This window comes from Sarcophilus harrisii, chromosome 2 (assembly GCF_902635505.1).
Source record: "Sarcophilus harrisii chromosome 2, mSarHar1.11, whole genome shotgun sequence".
Taxonomy (NCBI): Eukaryota; Metazoa; Chordata; class Mammalia; order Dasyuromorphia; family Dasyuridae; genus Sarcophilus; species Sarcophilus harrisii.
In genome coordinates, this window is record NC_045427.1 from 117,679,696 (window position 1) to 117,705,680 (window position 25,985).

Genomic DNA, 25,985 nt, shown 5'->3' on the forward strand with positions numbered 1-25,985 from the left:
AAGAGTAACTTGACCAGCTAATAAATTATGTCCAAGGCCAGTGTTCTGTCCACTTCAGTAGAAATGGACATGAAGAAAATGTAAGATATGAATAAAGGTTTGGAAATCATATTCCCATCAATTACATTAGCCAACTTCAATAGAGTAATATGATTTGCTTTACGTTTACACAAGGAATATTTAGAATTTGGAATAACTGGAAGACATAGTGTGGCTCCATTATAATCACTATATGGATTGCTATCTGGCAGGGCTAGCTTGTTAGTATCAAGAAAGATTGTAGAATTCCTGATATAAATTAAAATTATAGCTAATTTAAGCTTTTGTGCTAAATTATCACAATCAACTCAACCCAACAGTGAATCCATAAACGGAAACTGAATTTCACCTACTTTTGTCCAACAGTTTTTCTCTTGCACCTACAAATTGTCAACAACTTGCCCATGAGTCATTTGCGACTGTTAATCATATGCTAAGAGAATTTATTTAATTCTCTATTCCCAATTGAAACTTTCATCAATCTCGCTTCCATTATTAATCTAGATACATCCCCACTGAGCTTTGCTTCTTTAAAAATGGCCAAAGTAAGCATCCAGAAGAATGTACACATATTAACATTATAACAAAAATTGGACATAGTTGCAATTAAGTTCATTATTTCAATTGCTTAACTGCTATCTTGCAACAGTAGTTAAGGAGTTATAAAAAGTTACTTTGAGTAATTACTATATTTAAGTTTAAAAATGACTAGGACATGTTTAGAATTTTCTTCTGAAATGTTTCCAAGTCTCACTAAATAATGTATATGTTGGAGTAGGGAAATGGGGGACTATGGGTGGTCATCCTTTTCTAGCTGCTTGTTTTTGTGTTTGCCCCTAGTTTGTATTTGGTAGGCTCTTTTTTAGCACTATTCTTTGGGATGTGGTTTCCTAATCTCTTAATTTCCCCTCTGTAAAGAGAGATTAAATCCTTAATATACCCTCAGCCCCATTTTCTTGTCTACAATAGTAACTACAGAAAAAAGGTTGGATTTTAGGAGCTTTTGGAGAACAAATGGTTCTGAATAGCCACATATTTTGAAAGCAGAAATTAATGCAAGGACTTTTCAAAATCATTTTGGATAGAACCTTTCTAAACATACTATTCCTGCCTCCCTAAACAGAATATGATGAGTATAATTGAATTGTTTCTTGATGATTCAGTCTCTGTTATAAACATCAGTGCTATGCACATAATAGGGACTGTAAAATGTTTGCTAAATTTGTTTATTGCATTAGTGACTGTGATGTGATCACAGGCAAGTCATTTCCCCCCCCCCCCAACTTAGTTTTCTGATCTGTAAAATGAAGGAATTGAATTAGGTAATCTCTAAAATAAAGGTAAAGATAAAGTTTTTTAAAAATTCCTTTTTTTGTGTTCTTGGATCCCTTTGTCAGTCTGGTGAAGTTTATGCACCCCTTCTCTAAATCATATTTTGAAATGCATGAAATCAAATTAGCAGTATTCCAAAGGAAATACATTATATAGGAACATATAAAAGTATTTTAAAATGTTAGAGGACCAGAGTTTAAGAATTTCTTCTCTAAATATCTTCCAGCTTTAAGTCATATGGCTTTCTGATCTTTATACCTCATATAGTGATTTATGATTAAGGAATTTATAAAGTATTATGAAAATGGGACCCACTGCACTTTTATCAAAATAGTCATGATGATGAAATGTTTGAAGAAACAGCTGCTACTATGAATGTACATTATAGAATAGGTCTAAAGTAGATAATCAGTCCAGAAGGAGCCATGGAAAAAGTCCCTGATATCAATATGCCATTTGCCATTTTCTTCAAAGTTGGAATGAAACTCTTGCAGTTATATAACCTTCCAAACACTGGGATGGGTTGGTTTTCTCCAAAATTATTTAACACCTCACAGCAGCCTTTTACCAAGTGGTTTTTTCACCCTCTAGAAAATCATGTTACTGGTCCTATCAGTGTCTCTTAACTTGTCAATCCTGTTTAAAACATTATGTATAGTCTATGCATGACCATGATAATGTGCTACCAAGTTCAACTTAACAACTGGTCAGTAGTCTTTTATCTTGTTTGTATTGTTTGTTCCTGAGATGGTGAATATCCTTCAAGGTTTCAAGACTTTGTACATCTGAAGCCTAAGTAGGATGTTGAAATTGAGTTGTTCTACAAAAGATCATGGGGGAGGGATGATGGGAAGAAAGGGAATTGTAATGTTTAAAAGTTATTCACTGGATGAACATAATGCTTCCACAGATATTTTCTATTTTCTCTAAGCTCTCCTTACCTGTTTCATTTTAATTCAACACTATTCTATTTAATTCAACATCTCTTAAATGTCTACTCTATTAACTGTACTTACACTTTGAATAGAATATCAGCATGAACAATGTTAAAAAATTACATATTTAACATAACAGTGGGATGGAAAATTCTTTACAACGTCTGAAAATTGATTAACTTTCTCATGAAATATCTTTTGAAGTAGCATTTTATATTCTGAATAGTAAAATGGCTTATAGATAGAAGTGAGGTAATAGCAGTAAGGAAAGATGTTAAAAACATATGCCATATATTATTGGAGAAGAGATTGAGGTTAATTGGAAAGCATACTACATTTTGGGCTCAGATAAGGATTTCAATCCAATTTGCTGCTTACTGTCTGTGTGATTTTGGACAAGCTCCGTGGGCTATACTTCTTGGATATATTTACTTGGAGGACTAGTTAGCCTTTTAAACTTTATAGATACCAAACTGAACTCATCTGCCTTAAAAGACTTCTCATCATAACTTTTTTCTTTCTGTTGACTTTCCCATCAGCTTCCTAATCATTCAAGCTTAAAGATTTGCTGTCATCTTTAACTCTTATCTGGATTTCCTTCCCCATTCCCCAATCTTTCCATTAATAAATCAAATGTCAAGCCCTATATATTATACTCCCATTATACTTCTATTTATCTTCTTTTCTTCATTTAACCTATCCAAGTTAACATTAACTCTTTCTTTGTATGCCTTCTTAGTTTCTCCCCCCCACAAAAAAAAATTCTTTGCATGAGCAAAAAAAGGAAAAAAATTTTTTTTGCAAGTAATAGGAGTTTGTGGACAATATTTTGGATGAATTATGGTAGCTACTATAAATCTGAGCTGTTATTATTTTTAAACTCCAAAATTGTTTTTTTGCTATTTAAAAAGATCATAGTTAATTATTTTGGGTTCTTGATTAATCAATAGTCACATTATATGAAAATCTTCTCTGCTCCTATGGGAGTCTTAGGCCCAGAACCTCTGTTTTAAAGAAAAGTTCAGGCTAACCGTATTGATTCTTTCATTCCTCTCTAGGCTGGTTCCTGCCTCTCCATACTTTTTCCTCTATCATGCCATTTCCTTACACTTTTAATTTTCTTTTATGTATCATATTCTTTCATTAGAATATAAGCTCCTCATAGGAAGAGATTGCTTTTTGACAAGCCCAAAGTTTTGCTACCCAAAGGGCTCAATGCAGCATGACCTAGTGGCTAGAGTACTGGACTTGAAATCAGTAGAACCTGGACTTAAATGCTGCATCTGATATTTAATGACTGCATAACCAGGGACAAACCACTTCACTTCTCTATACTTCAGTTTTCTCATCCATAAAATGATAAGTCTTAGTATCCTTGACTTTCCAGCTCCATCTCAATGATCCTTTGATCTTTCTATTCCTTTCCTGTACACTGTATGGGTCCCTACTTCTGTCCTTAAATAGAAGGGCCAGAATCTGGAGGGTCAGTTCCTTTCTTTCTGCTACCTCAGGTCCTTAGTGTTCCTTCAAATGCTGCCTTGTTCATCTCTAAAAATAAAATGTTACTTATTGTTTCAATGTGGTTGCAGAATTACATCTTTTCACACTTGCTTGGCATTGGTATGACAGTACACCCACTCCAACAGTGTGAAAACAATCAACCACCTGGGATTGGGGTGTCTCTGATGTTTAAAATTATAAAGAACTGGAAAGGTGGCAAATTTGTTTAAAGAATCAACAATGAGTTTCTGAGCATGCCTCTCTAAATATAAGGAAGCTGTCTTTCACAATCAAACTTCTCTTCAATTAAAATATCACTTTTCTTTACACCGGTCTAGTCAACCTCCACTTTGCAGTGGTGAATTGGAAAGAAAACTCACCTTTTTTGTACTAGTTGTGTGACCATGGGCAAGTCCCTTAAGCTCTCTGAGCCTCAGTTATCTCCTCTGTAAAATGGAGATATTACTACCTATCTTACAGAGATGTTCTAATGATTAAATGAGATAGTTTTCATAGTGCTATGCCCATAAGCAGTTTAAAAACAAGTTAAGTTGGAATTGCTATCCAGATCCAGAGAGAGAACTATGAAGACTGAATGTGGATTGAAGCATAGTATTTTCATCTTTTTGTTGTTCTTATTGTTTTTTGCTTTTTCTTTCTTGTGTCCTTTTTATTTTCTTTTGGTCTTATTTTTCTCACACAACATGACAAATATAGAAATATGTTTAAGACTATTGTGTGTGTATAACCTGTCAGATTGCTGTCTTTGGAAGGGGGAAAGAGGGAAGAGAGGAAGAAAAAACTGGAACACAAAATCTTACCAAAAATGAATGTTGAAAACCATCTTTACATGTATTCGAAAAATAAAATACTATTGAGAAGAAAAAAAAAACAAGTTAAGAATCTCAGTCTGTAGGAAGAATAGAATGAATTTGATTTTCATCAAATATGTGATATTTGTGTTTCTGTCACAGGGAGACATAATCCTCCCTGTGGGATTCCTCTCTATATTTTAAGTTTAGGCTGGAATTCTTCCTAGAAAAGAAGGTTATCAGGGACAATGAATGAAGTGTTCCTAAAAATAATAGCAGTTAGACTTCCTTCAGTGGGGAAAAAGGAAATTTGACACTTGTCAAGAAGTTTACAAGTAAAAAAAAAAAGTAAACAGTACAAAGAAGAATATTTAAAGAACAACTACATACTTGGACTGAAAAGCAAATTGGAAATTCTTCCTGAAAAGGAGAAACTGGATTTGAAGAGGAAACAGCTGCCTGTTCTCTCAGAATCCATTAAACTTGAGCCACAGAAACAATCATCCATTTCAGATCCGAGAAAGAATAGAAATATAGGGGTGAAATACTTCCTGCTTAAGGATCCTGAGGCAACTCTTTTTTGATCGGATGATTATAATAATAGTGAGATCTGTTGTTTTTTTGGCAGGGGGCAGGGCATATATCTAAAACTTGACAGAATTTCCCAAATTTTGTTAGAACAGATGACTAGTACTTACTTCTGGTTCATATGGGGAAAAAATGAAATTTTCTGAAAGCACCTAGGAGATGTGACCAAAGATCAGAGTGTTTTAGAAGAGAGAGTTAAATCTGATTTGCAGGATCTCTTAATATTTTTGTTTTTTAAATGTCATAGACCCTTTTGTCAGTCTGGTGAAGCCTCTGGACCCCTTCTCAGCATGCTTGTAAATGTATAAAATAAATAAGAATAGAAACTACTCATACTGAAATATAGTAATCAAAATAATTGCATATCAAAAATATTTTCTAAAAAGTTTATGAGCCTAGGTTAAAAATTCCTGCAACAAAGCACAGTTCAACCATGTTTTTCTAACCACTTTCCATTGAAATCAAGGGACACATAAGAGAAAATGAAATTTGAGAAGTGAACATCTGGCCAAGGAGATAGTGTCTGAGAATTAGATTTGGATTTCTGGATGACTGCTTAAAATATAAGGATGATAGGCTTCAGGTAAAGGATGGAGTAGATCTAAGAGATGCTGAAAAGTATATATTTCTCTCATGTCTTACAAACCTGACCAAAAGGATTTTAAAAGAAAAAAAAAGAGATGAGGAGGTGGGAAAAGAAACTAAGTAAATCCGCCAAATTAGATGCCATAGAGAGTATATATATATTGAAGGAAGAAACGGTTGAGATGTTGAGAAGTGTACAAGACAGAAATCCAAAAAAGGATTTATATATATATATATATATATATATATATACATACATAAATATATATATATATATATGTATATAAAACCTATGGACCCCAATGTCCATATATAAATGTCTAAAGTTTCAGTAATGTTCAAATGTTTTGAACATTGTTCTTGTACCGGTAGATGAGGAAAATGCTGTACTTCATATTAAAGGTAGTTTGAACAGTGGGTAGAGAGCGCTCTTGCCTGGAAGTTAGGAAGACCTGAGTTCAAGTCACATATCAGATATTAGTTGTGTGACGCCTGGCCCAGTTACTCTTTCTCAACCTCAATTTCTTCATTTTTAAAATGATGTTAATAATAATACCTGCCTTATAGGATCATTGTGAGGATTTTAAAAAATTCAGTCATTATCAGTCATGTTCCATTCTTCATGACCCCACTTGGAGTTTCCTTGACAAAAATACTGTAGTTATTTGCCATTTCTTCTTCTTTTTTTTTTTAATAACTTTTTATCGACAGAACCTATGCCAGGGTAATTTTTCACAACATTATTCCTTGCACTCACTTCTGTTCTGATTTTTCCCCTCCCTCCCTCTACCCCCTCCCCCAGATGGCAAGCAGTCCTATACATGTTAAATAGGTTACAGTAGATCTTAGATACAATATATGTGTGCAGAACCGAACAGTTCTCTTGTTGCTCGGGGAGAATTGGATTTAGAAGGTATAAATAACCCGGGAAGTAAAACAAAAATGCAAGCAGTTTACATTCATTTCCTAGTGTTCTTTCTTTGGGTGTAGCTGCTTCTTTCCATCCTTGATCAATTGAAACTGAGTTAGATCTCTGTCAAAGAAATCCACTTCCATCAGAATGCATCCACATATAGTATCATTGTTGAGGTATATAATGATCTCCTGGTTCTGCTCATTTCACTTAGCATCAGTTCATGTAAGTCTTGCCAATCCTCTCTGTATTCATCCTGCTGGTCATTTCTTACAGAACAATAATATTCTATAACATTCATATGCCACAATTTACCCAACCATTCTCCAATTGATGGGCATCCATATTCATTTTCCAGCTTCGAGCCACTACAGACAGGGCTGCCGCAAACATTTTGGCATTTACAGGTCCCCTTTCCCTTCTTTAGTATGTCTTTGGGGTATAAGCCCAGTAGGAACACTGCTGGATCAAAGGGTATGCACAGTTTGATAACTTTTTGAGCATAGTTCCAAATTGCTCTCCAGAATGGCTGGATGTGTTCACAATTCCACCAACAATGTATCAGTGTCCCTGTTTTCCCACATCCCCTCCAAAATTTTGCATTATCATTCCCTATCATTCTAGCCAATCTGACAGGTGTGTAGTGGTATCTCAGAGTTATCTTAATTTGCATTTCTCTGATTAATAATGATTTGGAGCATCTTTTCATATGGCTAGAAATAGTTTCAATTTCTTCATCTGAGAATTATCTGTTCATATCCTTTGACCATTTATCAATTGGAAAATGGCTTGATTTCTTATAAATTACAGTCAATTCTCTATATATTTTGGAAATGAGGCCTTTATCAGAACCTTTGACTGGAAAAATGGTTTCCCAGTTTATTGTTTCCCTTCTAATCTTGTCTGCACTAGTTTTGTTTGTACAAAACCTTTTCAATTTGATATAATCAAAATTTTCTATTTTGTAGTCAATAGTGATCTCTAGTTCTTTTTTGGTCATAAATTCCTTTGCCATTTCTTTTACCAGCTCATTTTAGATATGAGGAAACTGAGGCAGAGTGTTATGTGACTTGACTAGGATCAGACAACTAGCAAATGCACATATTTATACATAAATATAATGAGGGGAGCCCCAAAACTCTTTCAGCATTACCCCCTCTTTATCTCTTTCTCACCTATTTCCCTAACAAGTTTTTATACCTCTTTGTTGGGATTTCTCTGCTAGAAACTTTACTTCTCTGCTGGGACCTTGCCACCAAGGAATTCAGCCTTTCTATTCATGCATAGTAAAGGCTGACTTCCCAATGCCTATAATAAATTTCTTTTTGCCAATCTAGCTTTTCAGATTTGTAAATACTTTTACGAAGGACCTCTGTGCTATCAGAAACTCCCTACGCTATGCCAAATCCTAGGGGAATCTAGGGGAGCCAAACCTCTTCATTTGGTTCCCTGAACCCCCAACCTGCCACTAATCTCATCAAATTTAACACAAGTCCCAAAGCCCATTAGTATGGGACTCTTTCCACATTGAAACAGATTAATGTCCCACACTTGCACAAGGACCAAAGTTGAGTTGGAGAGAAGAGTCTTTTAAGTTTCCTTTGGGCACTGCCATAGACTTGGTCTCTTCTGGCTTCCAGAGCTGAGAAAGAAGCTGTATGATATCAATTCCACTTCAGATTGATGAAGGGAGAATAAGACTTTGGTAAAAAGCTAACATGAAAGGAGCTGTTGGTCTCCATCATGGACTATCCTCAGCTTATTATGCCGCAGAATTTCCTGTTGAGTGAAATATGTGCCTTTCTCTTGGTTGAGCTGAGTCTCTCCCAGTGGAAGTTCTTTTATTCTGCACTGTCTAGTATATATTTTCCTACATATAGTTCCTTTTGATTTCTGTTTTGTTATAGTTTGAACAAATGAATTTTTTTTTTTTTTTTGTTCTTTGCTGTGTGTGCTCATTGTGGAACTAGTGTTCAATGGGCAGAAAGACAAGCTTTGAACATAAAGCCTGAGTTCTTCTTTCTCCAAAGATGAAGAATGATCAGAAGTTTAGCTTGAAGCTGAAATCAAAATTTAAGAGACCAGATAGTTATAATTCTAGTCTGGTATCCAGCCTCACTCTGAGTGACTAAGCTTCTGGCTCCAACCTCCTACTTCTTTTTCAGGCAACAAATAGTTTCCCTTGGAGAATGGTATGAGGGATGCGTATTCTGCTTCCCTCAAACCACACAATCACAATGCTGTATCTAAGAGGGTAGTCTCTCTCTCTCTCTCTCTCTCTCTCTCTCTCTCTCCCTCTCTCCCTCTGACATATTTACATATGTCTACATATATATATATATATACACACACATATACAGTACATATATAATATACAAATAATAATAATAATCTCTCTCTAACTTTGCATACCTTAAAATACTACATAAATGTTAGTTATTATTCCACTGACACATTTGACACATTTTGGCAAAAATTTCTTGTGAACAATTCTCAGAAAAGAAAAGTTAACTTGGGACAGGGAAGAGTCTTCAAACAGTTTTTGGATGGATACTTGTCCTAAATATTTTATGTGGGTTTTATTATTTGGGATTCCTGAGCTCATTTATGACTTTGCAATTCAAAGTTTGTTTAAGGTTACTCTTTTCTGGGGGAGATTCCACATTGAGAAAGGAAACAACGACCATAGAGAAACAATAGGAAGTCACTCACATGCTAAGATTAAAGCTCCTTGGAGTTTGGGGCCCCATTCTGAGTAAATCCCTGGTAGTGACAGAAATTCTACCATTATGGATAAATTACTTTGGTTTTTTTTCAGAAAAAAAAGCAGTTTTTCTCCAGGCATACTCTTATAAAATTAAAATCCCCCGAGGATGGTAAAGTATTAACTTCTCAGCATTTCTCAGTGGGAATGAATTGATGAAAAAAAGTGAGAGTAGAAACTTGAGCTGAGATTCAGATTTCAGCATTTGGAGGAAATTGATGCAAGAGAGAGAAAAGGGAAGGGAAGGGAAAGTGATGTGGTAGGATTTTTCTCTACTTTGCTGTTTTGCCCAAAGGGCCAGCTTTGAAAAAAACAGTTTAGTCCTGCCTTTTCTAACCACCATATATTCATCTTACATTTATACCCATATATGAGATTAAAAAAAATTCCCCTTTCCATTTCCTAATAGCTTCTTTATAATCTCACATTCTGCAAATACTAGGAATTATAAGGTAGGCTGGCCCTAAGGGACCAGGAAGCTTTGCCTGCTGAAAGCCCTAGGCTTAGAGCTTTTAGTTTGATTTCCTCCATTAGTAAAAATAGGAAGTGACCAGGATCAGGGATCCTACTAATCCCCAGTACAGAATTCTATAAAGGATCAAGACCATCTCAGTTAAAGGAAATAGAGGAGGCAGATGGAGTGAATGGACAAGCATCTGGAGAAGTCACATTAACAAAGGTCTTATCATTTTATGCTGTAAAAATAAAGTCGTGTATATGTGTGTGTGTGTATGAAAAGCAGGGAGTGGGGTTGTTTGACCTTCTTTTACAACATTCAGTAATGTAACTTTGACTTTTCAGTCAGTGTCCCTATTACCTTCAGTGCTGGTTGGTTTTCTGGAATTGGGTGGACTTAAGCAGGAGATTGAAGAAAGACCTATTCTTAGCTTGTAAGGCTCTCACTCACTCCCATATCTGGAACTGATGCACTTCTGACAAATATATCAACCTTGGTAGAATGCTACACAACACATATTCATTTGTAAAATTAAGTATAACTAAAATGAATGTTGTTTTCAGAATAGAGGAGGGTTTTTTAGATAATTTAAAACATTTCCTTCCTTGAAGAATTTAACAGTGCCGATTGCTTTCCTTGAAAACTTAATTCTCTTTTGATTGTTTTGAGGTGATGGGAGGCAAGAAACTGGGACATACAACTTCCTGCTTTCTGACCTCCCTAGGCCATACTTCTTCCTATTCTTGCATTCTGTAAGGTTGACCTCTCAGGGCTTCACAGCACACAACACATATGTATAACAAGATAACAAGGGATAACTTTGAATAATCTAATCAAGTTGCCTCCCTCAATGTACCTTTCTCCATTCACTGACATTCTGCCAGGACTCATTCTTCAAGGATTAGCAGGCTCCTAATCCCTTATACATCCCCCATCCCAATTATACTGAATCACTAGCTACTGAAACATCTTTCCTTAAACCCATTTGGTTGCTCTCACTCCAGTCTATCTCAATCCTACCTCTCTACCCAATGTTCCTTACTAGATCTGCTCCCTCCTTTCACTGTGCCCTCTAGAAAACCTGCTCCATAATTGACAAATTCTTATTCTTACACCTTCCATTTTTTTACTTTCTCCTGATTACACTACTTCCCTGACTACCCTTTCCTGTAATATTCTTCTTTAAAATGTAATATTCTCTATTGAGGTTTCCTTGGGTCTCTGGAGGCAGCCTTAGTTTCAGTTCAGTAATCACCCTAAATGCAGCCAGGTATTAAAGTCCAAATCCTTTATTGTCTCTTTCCAAGTCTTGTCTCCTTTCCTGAGGCCCAGTTAGCTTCCTTAGAGGCCTTTTGTAATCTTGGTTCAGAGAGCTTGAGCTCTGGCTTCTGAATCTTCCTGACTGAATGCTGGTTGAGGCTCCTAGCTTGTATATGCTCTCTTAAAGGTATGAATCTTGTAGAATTATAGTAAGTACTAAGTACATGTACTGAACCAGAGAACTGTTAAATACCATGCTAAATAATCATTGTCTCTATCAATTCCACTGACTTAGCACCTTGTTTCAAGTTCTGGCCCATAACACTTTCCAACATTTTAGTTGACTTTTTCCCATTCCTTGGGCTTCTTGGGCCTTTTGGAAAGTGAGAATACTCTTCATTCCCTGTTGCACATCCAAACTCTTACTCTGATAACATTGTTCAACAACCTCTTCTTTTTTGAGGTCTATGCTATCCAAATTTATAACCTAACCCAGATTATGGTGGTCATTATCTACAGATTCATATCTCTTCCTAACCCTTCCCTCCTCAGCCTTCATTCTTTTTCCTTCAGTGAATTTGTGCTCACTCTCATTTCCATCTCTACCCTAACGCCTTCCTTTACTCCAGGACATTTAAGCCTACATATCAATAGTCTTCTGAATATCTTATCTTTCCAGTTCTTCAATCTTCTTAATTTACATGATTTAATACTCAGCCCCACCTCTATAATAGGGATGGTTATGCTCTTAATTTTGACCTTACCCATAATTATTCCACTTCCATGTTCATGAACTCTGAAATTCCTTTATTTAATCAAAATCTTCATTATTTCATATTTCTCTATTGTTTATGAGCTCTAACTCTTGCTTTCTGACTTTACCATGTAGTCTAATCCCTCAATCTCTCATTACTACTTGGGCTATTACCCTTGTGCAAGCTACACTCTCCTCACTTCCCAATCTCAGCCATTTGGTGAACCATTTCAACTTTAGACTATTCTTTACTCTCAAATATCCTTTCCCTAGAATTGATCGTGCCCTCCAAACACTAACTTTGTATTATTCCTACCCTTTTGTCTTTTTTTTCTTATTTATGTACTGCCTAAGAGATGGGAAAAATCAAGAAACCAAACTTATTATTACTGTTTTATATATAAGTCCATTATAACTTTGTTACAATCTTAGATGGAGTTTCACTGCAGCAAGGCAAGCCTTCTAATCCTCATTCCATTGTCTATCCCATTCATCCTAAGGGGATTCTAAAAATTTTAAACTCTTTTCAAGTCTTCCATAACATAATCTGATCCATCTTCCCTCTTAGCTGAGGACTTGGCTTCACAGATTACTGAAAAAAATTGGGATCATTTGCTAGAGCTCCATTTTTTCACTTTCCTGATAACATCACTTTCTCTCTCTGCTCCAACCTCTCCCCCCCCCCCCCCCCCCCCCCCCCCCCCAATCTCCTCATTTACTTCACTTTTGAAGAGGTAGCTTTTCTCCTAGCCATGGGCAACCCTTCTACACTATATGTATCCTTGATCCCCTTCAGTGTTCTCTAACATAGTGTTTTATTTGTCTTTAATTTTCAGTTTTTCTCCCTCTCTTAATACCTTCCCAGATAACTAAAACATGCTTATGTCTCCTACATCCTTAAAAAAAAAACACCTCTCACTTAAATTTGTTTATCCCTACTATCATCTTATATCTCTTCCCCCTCTTTTCAGATACACTTGAAAATAACTATCTATGCTGTTTCCAATTACCATCCTCTCATTTTCTTCCAAATTTTCTGCAATCTGCCTTCTGATATCATTTAACTGAAACTTTTAAAAAATCGATAATTTTTAAATTGACAGATTTAGTTGTCTTTTTTCATTCTTTATATTTCTTGATCTCTCTATAGTTTTTGATACCATTGATCACGTTTTGTTTTCCAAGCATATGGTTCTTTCCATTTTATCTGAGAACTCCTTTCTAGTCTCTTGCTGACTTTCATTTATATCCATCCATGCCCATTAATTATGAGTACTTCTCCATCAAGGCTTTGTCCTGGATCCCCTTCTCTTTTTTCTACATAATAGCTTACTTGATGATCAAATCAAGTCTAAATGGGTTCAGTTATCATCTCTATTTAGATAATTCCCAGTTTTATATATTTAGTTTCTTTTCAGCACTTGAGTACCACATCATAACTGCTCATTTGACATGCTGAACTGGATGTTCCATAAGTAGATTTTACAGTCAACATGTTCGAAACAAAATTCAATCTGTTTACTTCCAAATCCACTTATTTTCAAAATTTTCCCACTGTCATTGAGGGTAGCACCATGTTCCCAGTGATCTGGATTTAAAATTTCCATGTTATCAACACTCTACTCTTAATTACTCTGTATCTCTAATAATTTGACAAGTGTTGCTATTTCTGTCTTCACAATACCTCTCACAAAAGTCCCATCCTCTCTAATTCTATAGACATACCTCATAGTTCAGGTGTCCAACTCCCTTTTCCTCCACAACATGTTATAGTAGTCTTTTAGGTTAGTATCTTTGCTTTAAATGTCTCCTCTCTCCAATCCATCATCTACATAGTTGTCAAAGTGATTTTCTTAAGCTATAAGTCTGACTACATCATCCTCCATTTCACTCACAAAAACCCAATATAACTATTTTCAATAAAGTCCTTTGCTTTTCATTTAGAACTCTCCATAACCAGAGCATTTCCATTCTATTTTTTTTTATGCTTGACTCCCCTACACATACTCTCTGATCTACTCTTCTTGACTCTTTTGCTATTCTTCACAAGTGACACACCATCTCTCACCTCCATCCCTCAGCACACAATCAGTTGTCCATGAAGATTATGCACTCCCTTCTTGTCTCTAACTTCTATCATGTCAAGCTCAGATTTCACCTTTTGTAGTAGACCTTTGTGACTTCTCCCAGCTCCTGGTGTCTTCCCCTCTAAGATTATATTGCATGTATTATGTTTATTTTGAGACTCAGTCAAGCCATACCTTCATACACACATCATATATATGTGTATGTCTATGTTTATATGCATATATACATATTCATACACACAACCATACCCACATGCTCACATGTATATCTCAACTGGGTCAGATAGTGTATGCAATGCTCCATATACATTGTCCCTGATATCCACAAAAAAAGAAAGGGAGGTACATTCTTTTTCCTCTAAGGCTAAATTTGGTCTTTCTTTTAAAAAAGTATTAATTTTCTATTTTCCTTATATTTAGGTGAAATCAGAGGAATCCCCCAACCTGCTTGACTAGGGTACTTCTCATAAAATTGATCATGAATTCTAGTCCTTTCCAATAGGATACACAATCTAGCCCCTAGCTAAAATGTATATATGACCTGGGTTCCTCATTGGTGCTTGTGTGTATCCATTATATGGAGTTGTGTCAACACAAATTGGTGTAACTGAGGTTATTCTCATAAATGTTTAAGAACTAGCTTTGTGGGAAGGAAGAAGGGAAGGAAAAGGTGTCCTCATGACACATCATCTGCCTTATTAACACTTTGTCCATGACTTTCTTAAGTATGACAATAAACAAAACAACAAATCAAGCCCTGACTTGTAGCATTTGACAAGGTAGAAATGCTCACAATGATTTTTAAGTTTTTCACTTATGTTTTAATTTATGGAACAAAACAAGTGTTTTTATAACAGTATAATAAAAAGATATTATTTTTATAACAGTATAATAAAAAGATGTTATTATTACATGAAACTGTAAATCTATTTTGTATAATTTGTTATTCACAATAAAAATTTAACAATCAATTCTCAAGCTAGTTTGAATTGACCCCAGCACTTACCTTATCCTATATCATTGCCATATAAATATGTAGCCAATCAATAATCATTAAGTTCCTTCTATCCAAAAAGCTTTAGACATATTCAGCATGGCAATGTGCAGACCTTTGGGATATGAGGGGAGGGGATGGATTGCCTTTTCTATTTCCACCATTCACTAGACTTCATTAATTACACTCACTTGGTTTTCTCCTACCCTTGGAAGCAGCTGTAGGCTTGGGAATGAGTTCATTGCTGGGCAGCAGGTTTTGTCAGGTATTGTGCATCCTGCATGGAAGGATCTGTTCTTTTAGCAGCATTTTTAGGTATGAGTGTTCCCAGTGCCTTTCTTCCCTGAATCAATTGCTTTGAATCAGTTACAGTGATGACACTAGGAACTCTGGGCAACAGTAATAAAGAATGGGTAGCAGGGAGGAGAATATCAATTGCTACTATTTGAATAAATCACCTGTCCTGAAAATACAAATAGGTTGTTTTTTGTTGAGTGTTGATCTAGAGGAATTTGGAAAGCTAGCATTTCAATATTCAGAAAAAACAATAACAAAGAATCTCCAGATTCTTCTCGCTCGTGTGTGTGTGTGTGTGTGTGTGTGTGTGTGTGTGTACATATTTGTAGGTGTGTGTGCATGTGTTGTTGATAATGACTAAGTTCACAAAAAAAAAAGAGATTTAATACATAACAAAAGACATAAGGTTTTCATCCATATTAGGCTGCAAAGTCAGCACCTAGTTTATAATTGCTAGCACTCCTTCTGCTACAGAGATATTTCTTAGTCTCAGCATTTGCTCACCTACTTGTTAACTGATTTATTTATGTACAATGTAATAGAGGAGGAAAGGAGTCCAGAGTTACAATTTTATCTTTGACACTGGCAATATTCACAGATAAGTCTATACCAACCTGAAGTTATTTTCCCTTCTGTACAATATGGATAATAAGATCTGCACTAATACCTCCCAAACACTGTAGTTGTGAGGAAAATGACTTATATGCATTAAAAAACTACAGAAATGTAAATTTTTATTAATTTGTATCACCCATTTCCCTTCTCTCCCTTTCATTTATTTATTTCTATTAATTGAAGGACATATTTTTGTAGGTATAGGTTAGAAACTTTGCAACTTACAGTCTTAAAGATTTTTCAGGGGCACTAAGAGCAATATGACAATGGTTATACATTCACCATATGTCAAAGGCAAGACTTCAACTCAGATATTACTCCAATTTCAGTCTTCTATCCTCTGGGCTAAAGATGTCAAACACTCGGGGCAGCTAGGTGGTGCAGTGGATGGAGCACCAGCCCTGAAGTCAGAAGGACCTGAGTTCAAATTTGACTTCAGATACTTAACACTTCCTGGCTGTGTGATCCTGGGCAAGTCACTTAACCCCAATTGCCTCAGCAAAAAAAAAAAAAAAAAGAAGAAGAAGATGTCAAACACATGAAGAAGGGCAACACTCTTGAGTGCAGCTCAAACTATTTAAATATAATTTTGAAATATTTAATAAAATAAATAAAAACACAATAAAGCATAGATAATATTTATGTCATTTTCTAAGTCAATATGTGGCTCCAGGGATTCATATGTATGAATTAGTGGCCCTGTTTCTATTTGAGTTCTACATCACTGTTGTATGTCATCTTGTTATTCATTATATCTTCTACACACACACACACACACACATGGACATCTATGTCTAGATACATCTATATCTTCTATATATATTCCTGTGTCTAATTATTTTAATAAGAAAATATAATTATTAATAATTTGCTCTAATCAATAAGGTATTAAAACAGAACTTATAAAATAAGGTAACAGACTAGATAACCTTAAACTTTCTTTATTTTTCCTAGTCAAGGGGCAAAGATTTTATTAAAAGCCATTACTGGTACATGGCAATTATCCACCCCCTGGATGGGATGCCATTTGATGCCATTACTGAGTGCATTGAATTCTAAGAGAATCCCATCAACCTTAAACTTTCCTTCTGGTTATAATTCTTATGTCGCATTAATTGTGAGAGAAATTGTTATTAATAAGGATTAACTTAGGGAGCTTCAAATCCAGATCTCATTGATCTCGATGTTACCACTCCCTATCCCACCTTAATATAGATTTCAGCCCATGTATGAGTGCCTATTCTGTAAGGATTTTGTCCATATCCTTTCAAATATGAGACAGGATATCTACATCCTTTCTGTTAACTTCACAAGGATATTGGTTGAGTATTTAGATTCTTCACTTATGATCCTTCACCCTCTCTATGTGACCAGCCCATCTTCTCTTTTATAAATTTCCCTGATGATCTTTTTCTTGTTTTTCTTTTAAGTTCTTCATCATTTATATATTTTCACTTGCTCATCTCCAACACCTTCTTCTCCATTGCCCTCTGTGTCATATTTATTGGCAATTCTTTAGATACTTTCTGTTCCAGGAAGATATCAGAACCATATAATACTGAAAGAATATTGGCATTAAAAGCATAGACTTTTCTTTCTGGGGTCATTAAAGAAGCTTTGCAATTTCCCAAAAGAAATCCAGCCTATTCCACTCTTTTTGTATAATTCTGGGGCCAGCTTGTTGTCTATTTATACTGCTGGTTGGCAGTACAAATAGATATTAGGTTGGGCCCAATTTCCATCTAAACTATTGAGAATAAGAATAGTTTTCATATGTGAATAGATTTTTTCATATACGTCATCTCATTTGATCTTCATGACCCTAGAGATTGTCATCACAATTGTTATTAAGTCCATCTTATTGATGATGAATCTGAGGTTTTAAGGGAGTGAAATGATTTATTTATGGCCACAAAGGTCACAGAGCCAAGACTCATCCATAGGCCTTTTGTCTGGAGCTAATTTAAGCCAACTTTTTGGTACACTCTGTTGACATTTTAGATAGAGAATGAAGAACAATGACAAAAGTAGAACAATGCCCAACACTATTCCATGCAGAAATAATAGGAAAAAAGTGACAGAGAAGATCAAACTAAAGAATATTCGAGCTAAAAGAGATAGTGAGATAATATAATTCAGCTTAATTTCCTCATTTTACAGATGGGGAAACTGAGGCCCATGGAAAGGAAGTAAATTTAGTTCAGTTTAATTCAGTATTAGAAGTCAAGGATCAGTGATATCTGTAGGCACACTCATCTTAGAGAATTGTACCTGGCTCTGTGTAGAGAATTGTGTCTGGTATTTAACCAATCCTATTTGATGATGGTTCTGGGAAAAATGCACATGAAAGGAAAAGGAGAAATAAAAGGCAGCCTAGAAAGAAACATGTTTCACAGTTCTTTCCAATATGGAAATTATTACTCACACTTTCTCATAAGCCTTGCTGGGATGCTCCGGCCATTCAATCATGCACACAACTCGGTTAGGCATGTCCTCAGTGGTAGAGTAGTATCCCTGTGGAAAGGCAAGCAAGAGAGCCAAGGACCAGATGACACAGATGACCACTTTGGTGGCAGTAGCTGATAGTCGAGGCTGGAGGGGGTGGATAATTGCCATGTACCTGTAAACCAGAAGGAAGATAGGTCTTAGTTAACTAAAAACAAAAACAAAAAAATACTCATCACATCTTCCCAACCAATAAGAATACAAAATCTAAGGCTTCTTCTTTTTTGGGGGGAAGGGGGTAGTTAAAGATGGGGTTTTAATGAATGTCAAAGTTCACAACTACTTCTCTTCCTCTCCCAATCCTAGATCTAGCATCACTTTAAATAGTGACAGAAATACCTACTTTATAAAACAAACTGTAAGCAACATGTTCACTGGCCATATAATCCTGACTCTAAGAAGCAGTAGAATGACAAATGGTCTTACAACAACAACAACAACAACAACAACAACAACAACAACAACAACAAAACTCAGATAAAACCTGTGCAGTTTAAATGGACTGATGTTTTTTTGCCCAAATTTTGAAAAATTTCTACCTAAAATTTTAAGGACCAGCTAATTCTCTGACCCAACTGGTTGGTAATATTGCCTTGAAATATTGTAAGGCACTAATTTAATGTGTCCAAATATAGGTATTGTATTGCACTTTTTGCATTTTGACATCATTGCAAAGATTCTACAGCTGAATGGGGTAGTAGTGATTATAACATCAGACCTGGCAGGAAGATTCATATAGCTTCAGACACTTACTGGCTATGTGACCTTGACAAGTCGCTTAACACTGGCTGCCTCAGTTTCTTCATCTGTAAAATGAGCCAGAGAAGAAAATAGCAAATTGCTCCAGTGTCTTTGCCAAGAAAGCTCCAAACATGGTTGTGAAGTATCAGATATGATTGAAACAACTGAACAACGCCATAGTTAGATGAAATATTATTAAACTACAGAAACTAGGGGAAAATTTAGACCCTCTAGATAGAACAATAAAAGGCTTGTTCTACTTGCTTGGATGATTTTTGATAATCTATTTTTTTGTTTTGCCTTTCTTTAAATACTGTGGAGGAACTTAGTGTGTATGCCTTAATGGTTCAGATGTGAGTTTTAAAAACAGTTTGATAGATATATCAATTTACTAAAACTTCAGTCCTTCCTGCACTGTACTTTCAATCCTTTGATTCTATTTCTCCAAAGTTATACAAAAGCTTTGTTTTATTATGTATTGCTGTCTAGATTAGAATTAGAATATGCAATAGTTTTCTCCAAAGTAATTACGTGGAATCAATAAAGGAAATATGAGTTGGCCATACAGTTAGCAAAGTATTCTGAATTATTTGTTCAATAATTGTTATTACTATGAATAAAACTCAGCTAAAGAAAAAAACTGTCCTTGCCCTCAAGAAATTTACAATCTATAAAGGATTGGACTGCATATGAATAAGTACAATGCAAGAAAGTGTGACAGAGTTGAAAGAGACATAAAGATAGAATTCTCTTGGAAAATTTGAGGAGGGGAAAAACAGTTTCAACTGGGTGATAGTAGTGTCTCTGTCTAGGGAAATACTATATTCAGTAAATGTTTAATATATATACCATCTCTGTAGCACAAGCAATTTCTCACACTTTAAGATGGAGGTAGTTGATAAACACTTCCAAACTAAACAAGTGATAATTTGACAGAAATTAACAGTAAAAGTCACATTCCAAAGCATTAACTGTCTCTGTGCTTAATGAATTCCCTTTCCAGTTTTCCAACTCTAACAATGCCTCAGAGTGGACCTTGTGAAAATTGTAATTTTATTGATTATTATACAAAAGGATTAAATTCAGAATAAGGAACAGTGCTAGAAATCATAGGGGTTACAAAGTTTCTCTTTTCAATTAATATGGGATACTAATACTAATAATACACTGCCTCTCATTTGGGGCTTTTGTAAGGATTAAGTGAGATATATGTAAAACTCATATAAATATGGGCTATTGTGATTATCTGAAACTCAGCTCCTACCCTCCAGGTGCCCACTGCTTAATGGGGGAGGTAAGATGGAAGCATAAATAATTCTTAGACAAGGTAGTATATCCTCCCACCAGTCCAGACAAGAAATGCTTCAGGGAGTCACAAGAGGGAGATATCACAGATTTCGTGCAGATTACAAAAGTGACAACCAAGGCAAGATGGAATGGTATTAGAAATTTCCATTGTTCCTGTCTCCTGGAAATTTCATCCTGATAAAACAGAGAAAAAATGATAAATTCCTGGCTTCTCTTTCTGTCTTTCAGAAGGTTGAGGAGACAAAGAGAAGAGCATCTAATGGATTTACTGTTGATTGCTGAATTATAATCAAATGGAACCTTAAGAAAAAATGTCCACATCATCTTAGAAGCAAGAGAAGGAATATTGGGCAATCAAAAATGAGACCTTAATATAAATTGCCAATTTGCTTTCCTTCCTTTTCTCCCATAACTTTCACCATTGGGACTATTTTTCTTCCACTTATTGGTCTCATTCTCTCACTATCAGCCCCAAAATTCAGACTAATCTTGGCAACAATCAGGGGAAATATGAGGAATCCTTAATCAGGAGCTCATAAATTCATCCCTGAGTTGATTTTCCTTCTTGCTCACAGTTTTGCCACAGTCTATTGCCATTGTTCAGTTATTTCAGTCATGTCTGACTCTTTGTGATCCCATTTGGAGGTCTCTTGGTAAAGATACTGGAATAATTTGCCATTTCCTTATCCAGCTTATTTTATAGATGAAAAAATTGAGGCAAACAGGATTAAGCGACTTGTCCAGGGTCACACAGCTAAGAAGATTTGAACTCAGAAAGATGAGTTTTCTTGACTTTAGTCTCAGCACTCTATCCACTGTGGCATCTAGCTTCCCAATTGCAGCCTGCTGAAATACTAAACAAAACCCATAATTTTAGCTGAAAATGCCGATAATAGAGAACTTTGAACATCAAATTTAGAGGTTTAGACTTTATTTGGTAGATTACCAACAATCAGCAAAACTTTGCAGACAACAAGAAGAGTTCTATATCCAAGCACTGCCTTAGAAAGATTAAGTTGGTAATTTCAAATTGTATTAATCCAAAAGATATTGACCTCAAATGAACTTTATATGTTCTTTATTGGAGCTCACAAGTTTCTGAAATTCCAGAATAGGTAGTCATTTCTTTGCATTTTTAATGGGGAGTTTTTTTGAGTCCTCAATTAAAACACAAATATTCATGAAAAAGCTCATAGCCCATAACTTTTACCTCTAAATGTGGTAATGTCCCTTCATATACAGATGTGCAACATTTTCCATTTTGGTTCAATTCTACCTAAGGATGGATGATAGCCCTTTGGAAAGAGACACAAAGTCAATCTCTCAAGAAGGGGCAAAGGCAAAGGTTTCTTGAAAGAAACAAGAGAGGGCTGAGATGAAAGTGATGGAAGGAAGGGAAGAGAAAGTAAAGACAAGCATTTTCTACTTCATCATTTTGTTGAATGTTGATGCTGACCAGAACCAACTTCTTTTAATGTATAAGCTGAATGTGATTTTCTTTCCTTTTCAAAATTTATTAGACATAGTCCAGGATAATCAAAAAGAAATATTCCCTAGGGTCAAGTTTAGGGCCTGTAAAGCTAAATAACCAATCATAGAGATAAATTATTTATTTATCAGGATGGACTTTAATTTCTCATGAGAATGGTGCTAATGCATCCTCTGCCTTATAAGGGTTTGTGGAAAGCACAAGGGGGATGATGTGGGAGATATTTTGCCCCTTAATATTATCTTAAGCATTAAGAACCTGATCTGTTTCAAACTTGGGATCAGTCTTTCTTAAAACAATTCCTCCCTACCAACCTCTACATTTTATCCATTTCTAACCCTCATGCCCATTTTGACATTATGCCCTGTTTGATCTCAAGTGGCCAGGAGTTAAAAATAATTGTAGCCCAATATGGAGCTAGAATTCTGAATGACTTTTGAATGAGAGAACAGGGAGTCATTTTTCATCTTTATAGCAAAAATCTGTAATTTGAAAGATCATTTCATTCTGCTTTCTGCCATTTCTTGAGTATAGGAGCCATTTAAGTGACAGCTAAACTTTTTTTTGGATACATATTACTCATATATAGCCAGGCTGAATGATAGTTGTCTTTTTTTTTAATTAAAAAAAATTAACTTCCTTCTGTCCTCTCCTTCTTCATCCCCCCTCAACCCCTGCCTGACCACAGTTCTCTTGCAATATCTCACTATGGTGTAGAAGTAATTTTTGATTCTAAAATACTCTACTACAAAGATTGGAAGTTACTACCAAACAGGAAAGACTGTGACGATCTGGCTATCTGTTGTTCCAGGATCAGTTTGCCTCATGGTTACACAGAAAAAATGGTCAGATAATTCATGTCTCTTCCATAATAACTCAAGTAAACCATCTACGAAAGTCTAGAAGGGTTGTAATCTACATTAATAGAGGGAGTACAAACACAGAGGCAATCAGGTGTATTTCAGTTATTATAATGTTTCAGGTATTGAAAACAAAAAAAAAACCTCTTTGGTTTAAAGTTTAAAACAACTTAGATGAATTTTTTCTTCTTCTTTTTTGAAATTTCAAATGGTCATGTCTCTTTTTTGGAGTCTGCCACAACCAATGAATTTTTTAAGTCCATGTAGTAACTTGGCATAATTCTGCTGGCACTTTTGAGAAGTGGATGCATATTTTACTTTGCCTTTTTATCTTAAAGTACAAACTCATGAAAAATGTATTTATTTAAATGGGAGAGGAGAATGGTATTTTGTTATTATAACCACCCAGAATCCTTCCAGCTGTTTTGGCCATAAACTACCTAGGGAAGTGCTGCAAACCCCAAGATAGATAAATCAATGATTTTTACATAAATATTCATTAAGAATGCAAGTGCATACATGGCAGTCTATCTTGGGGCTATCTTCAGTGAAATGACTTAGCTTTTTTTTTCTTTTTAAATGTATTCTTTCTCTAGCTGCTACATATGGGGATACAGTTAAGTTTTTTATTTTTTTCTTCCTGGGATATTATCAGTTGTGAAATTTTATGTATTTTGACCTGACAAAAGCTCTCCAATCTGTCTTTGTTCACCATTATCATTATCTTAATTCAGGGGGCTTCATAGTATAGTGGAAAAAGCAGGAGATTTGGATTACAAGTAGGCTTGGATCCTTGATCTGCCACTGGCTACCAGTATGACTTTGAAGAAATCTCATAAGCATTCTTAGCTCCTGTTTCTTCATCTTTAAAAGAAGGGAGTAAGATTGTTGGTGGAGGACATATGGCAAGAGGTTGGAGTAAGTGCGTGGGATTGGCTACGTCTGGGAAGATCAGCTTAGCTGCAATACTTTCAGTATTTGGTCTTAGGTCTCTCCTTTTGTTCTGTGGTTGCTGTGAATGGAACAAGAGTTTGTTCATAATGGTTTGTATTCATCCAGGAATCTAGGTTATATTGTTCCAGAACCCACATGTAACATACACATTCTGGGAGTAAGTGCTGAGGAAAGCTCTGATCAGATACAGCCTAGATCTCTATTCCCCATTCCTAGTGACAGGCATCAGGCACATAACACTTTTCAAGCTCGTATTATAGGTTCATATATACTTGCAAAAGGAAGGAATCTTATGATGTAATTTAGACAATTTGATTTGACAGAAGAAACTGAATCCCATCCTCAAATGAAACTTCTTGCTCAAGTTCTCCTAAGTAAAAGGTGACAGAGATAGAACTCCAACTCATATCCTATCTCTAAGTCCCCAACTCTTGCTATACCATGCTGCCTTCCTTTCTAGAACACCCTAAGGTGAGAAGATTTAGAGTTAAAAGGGACCATGGAGATCATCTGATAGGTTGAATGACTTGTCTATCATCCTGGAGATAAGTAGTATTGGAAGAATTTGAATCTGGATCCTCTGATTCCAAATTCAATACCCTTTCCACTAAACAATATGATCAGTGACTAATGCCCACTTCTTGCCTCATTACCTACTTGTATACCTTTCTTATATATTCCTTGTAAAATATAGCTATTTGAGGGCATGAAGCAGTGAGGTATCAGAGGAGAGAGAAAGAGTATTAGACTCAGAATCAGGAAAATTTGAGTTCAAGTCTTATCTCAGATACTTATTTGCTGTATGACTCTAGGCAAGTCACTTAACCTGTTTTAACCTCAGTTTTATCATTTATCAAATGGAGATGATAATAGCACCTACTTCCTAGAGTTGCTTTGTGATGGCAAAATGAAATAAAATACATACAATGCTCTATAAACCATAAATCAATATGAATGTTATTATTGTTATTTTTCATTTGCCTTTATTAAATTTTGAGTTCCATGAGAGCAGGAATATGTCTTAGTTAAAGTCTGTAGTTCTCTCAGGGCCTAGCACAATATTCTGAGAAGAATAAACTTTCCACAGACATCTGTGGAATTGAGTTTAAATGGTAGGAAAGCATTTGAATTGAACATGGCCTGTTCTATTATTGGCAGGGACAGGTTTACTAGGGAGGATATACTCCCAGCTCTCCAGACTGAGGCCTATGTCATCTAAATGTTCAGTTTGAGAGCATGAACTTATTATATCAGGTCAGCACAGGATAGCATGTAGTAAAAAAAGAATTGCATCTGGAATCATAAAAAACTTGGTTTAAATTCCAGGATACTAGTTAACACCTGTTGGACCTGGTTAAGTTACTTCTCTGGAATTCTGCTTCCTCTTTGGTAAAACTAGGGCTACTTTAGAATCATTGGAAAGATTGGTGCATTATACTCATTATCAATAAGGTATATTAATGTTGGATTGGAAAAGGCGAGTTCATGGAGCTAACAATAAAAAGAATGAATCTATAAGGAACAAGGTTGAATCAGATAAATGGTCAGTTCCATGGAGTTTCTACATTTGGTTTCCTCCTATATTCACTTTCCTGCTCTGATTCTTGCTCCAGTAACTGGTTTCTCATTCATCTCAGCCATTTGAATATTTTGCAGTTATCCTGATATCAGGCAGCTTTTGGTTTTCAGTGTATTTTTGCTCTCTCCATCCCTGGTTGAAACTGCAGCTTTCCCTATCCAGTTTTTTTTTCTCAGTGTATTGACCTTGTCTCTTTTGGAATGAAATCCTACTCATCTCTGAGGCTCTGAAAATAAGGAGGAAGAGGGTAGTGGACACGATGTATAGTCCCTGAGGAATGAGAGTATTAGGAACCACAATCCCCCTACAGTCTCTTTCCATTTCCTTCTACCACAATCCCTGACAATTAAAGCAAAGCTTAGAAATTTCAGGGCATGTTTTTGTTAATTAATTTGAAAATCAATTACTTAAAGGCTTGGAAATCCTTGATGGGAACTAGGGACCTTTGCTAAAAGCAAAAAGTACAGAGATACATCTAAACCCAATTCTTTGTTATATCAATTTTAACCCAATGCAAACCACAGGCTTTACCTATATCTCAGCAATATTGAGCCTTCTCTTCTAAAATATGGTCTGTTACTGTGCAGAACCCTCCTATTGAATGAACACATAATCTC

The 25,985-nt window shown here is 35.5% G+C and overlaps 1 protein-coding gene across 1 annotated transcript in view; it reads right to left on the minus strand.

The window, feature by feature from the left end:
• Positions 1-25,985, minus strand: part of TACR1 (tachykinin receptor 1) — a 149,786-nt gene that overhangs the window by 40,004 nt on the left and 83,797 nt on the right. Inside the window, exon 2 of the mRNA XM_003757967.2 lies at positions 18,358-18,552. Within this exon, the coding sequence (XP_003758015.1) occupies positions 18,358-18,552 (195 nt within the window). The remainder of the gene's footprint in view (positions 1-18,357; positions 18,553-25,985) is intronic.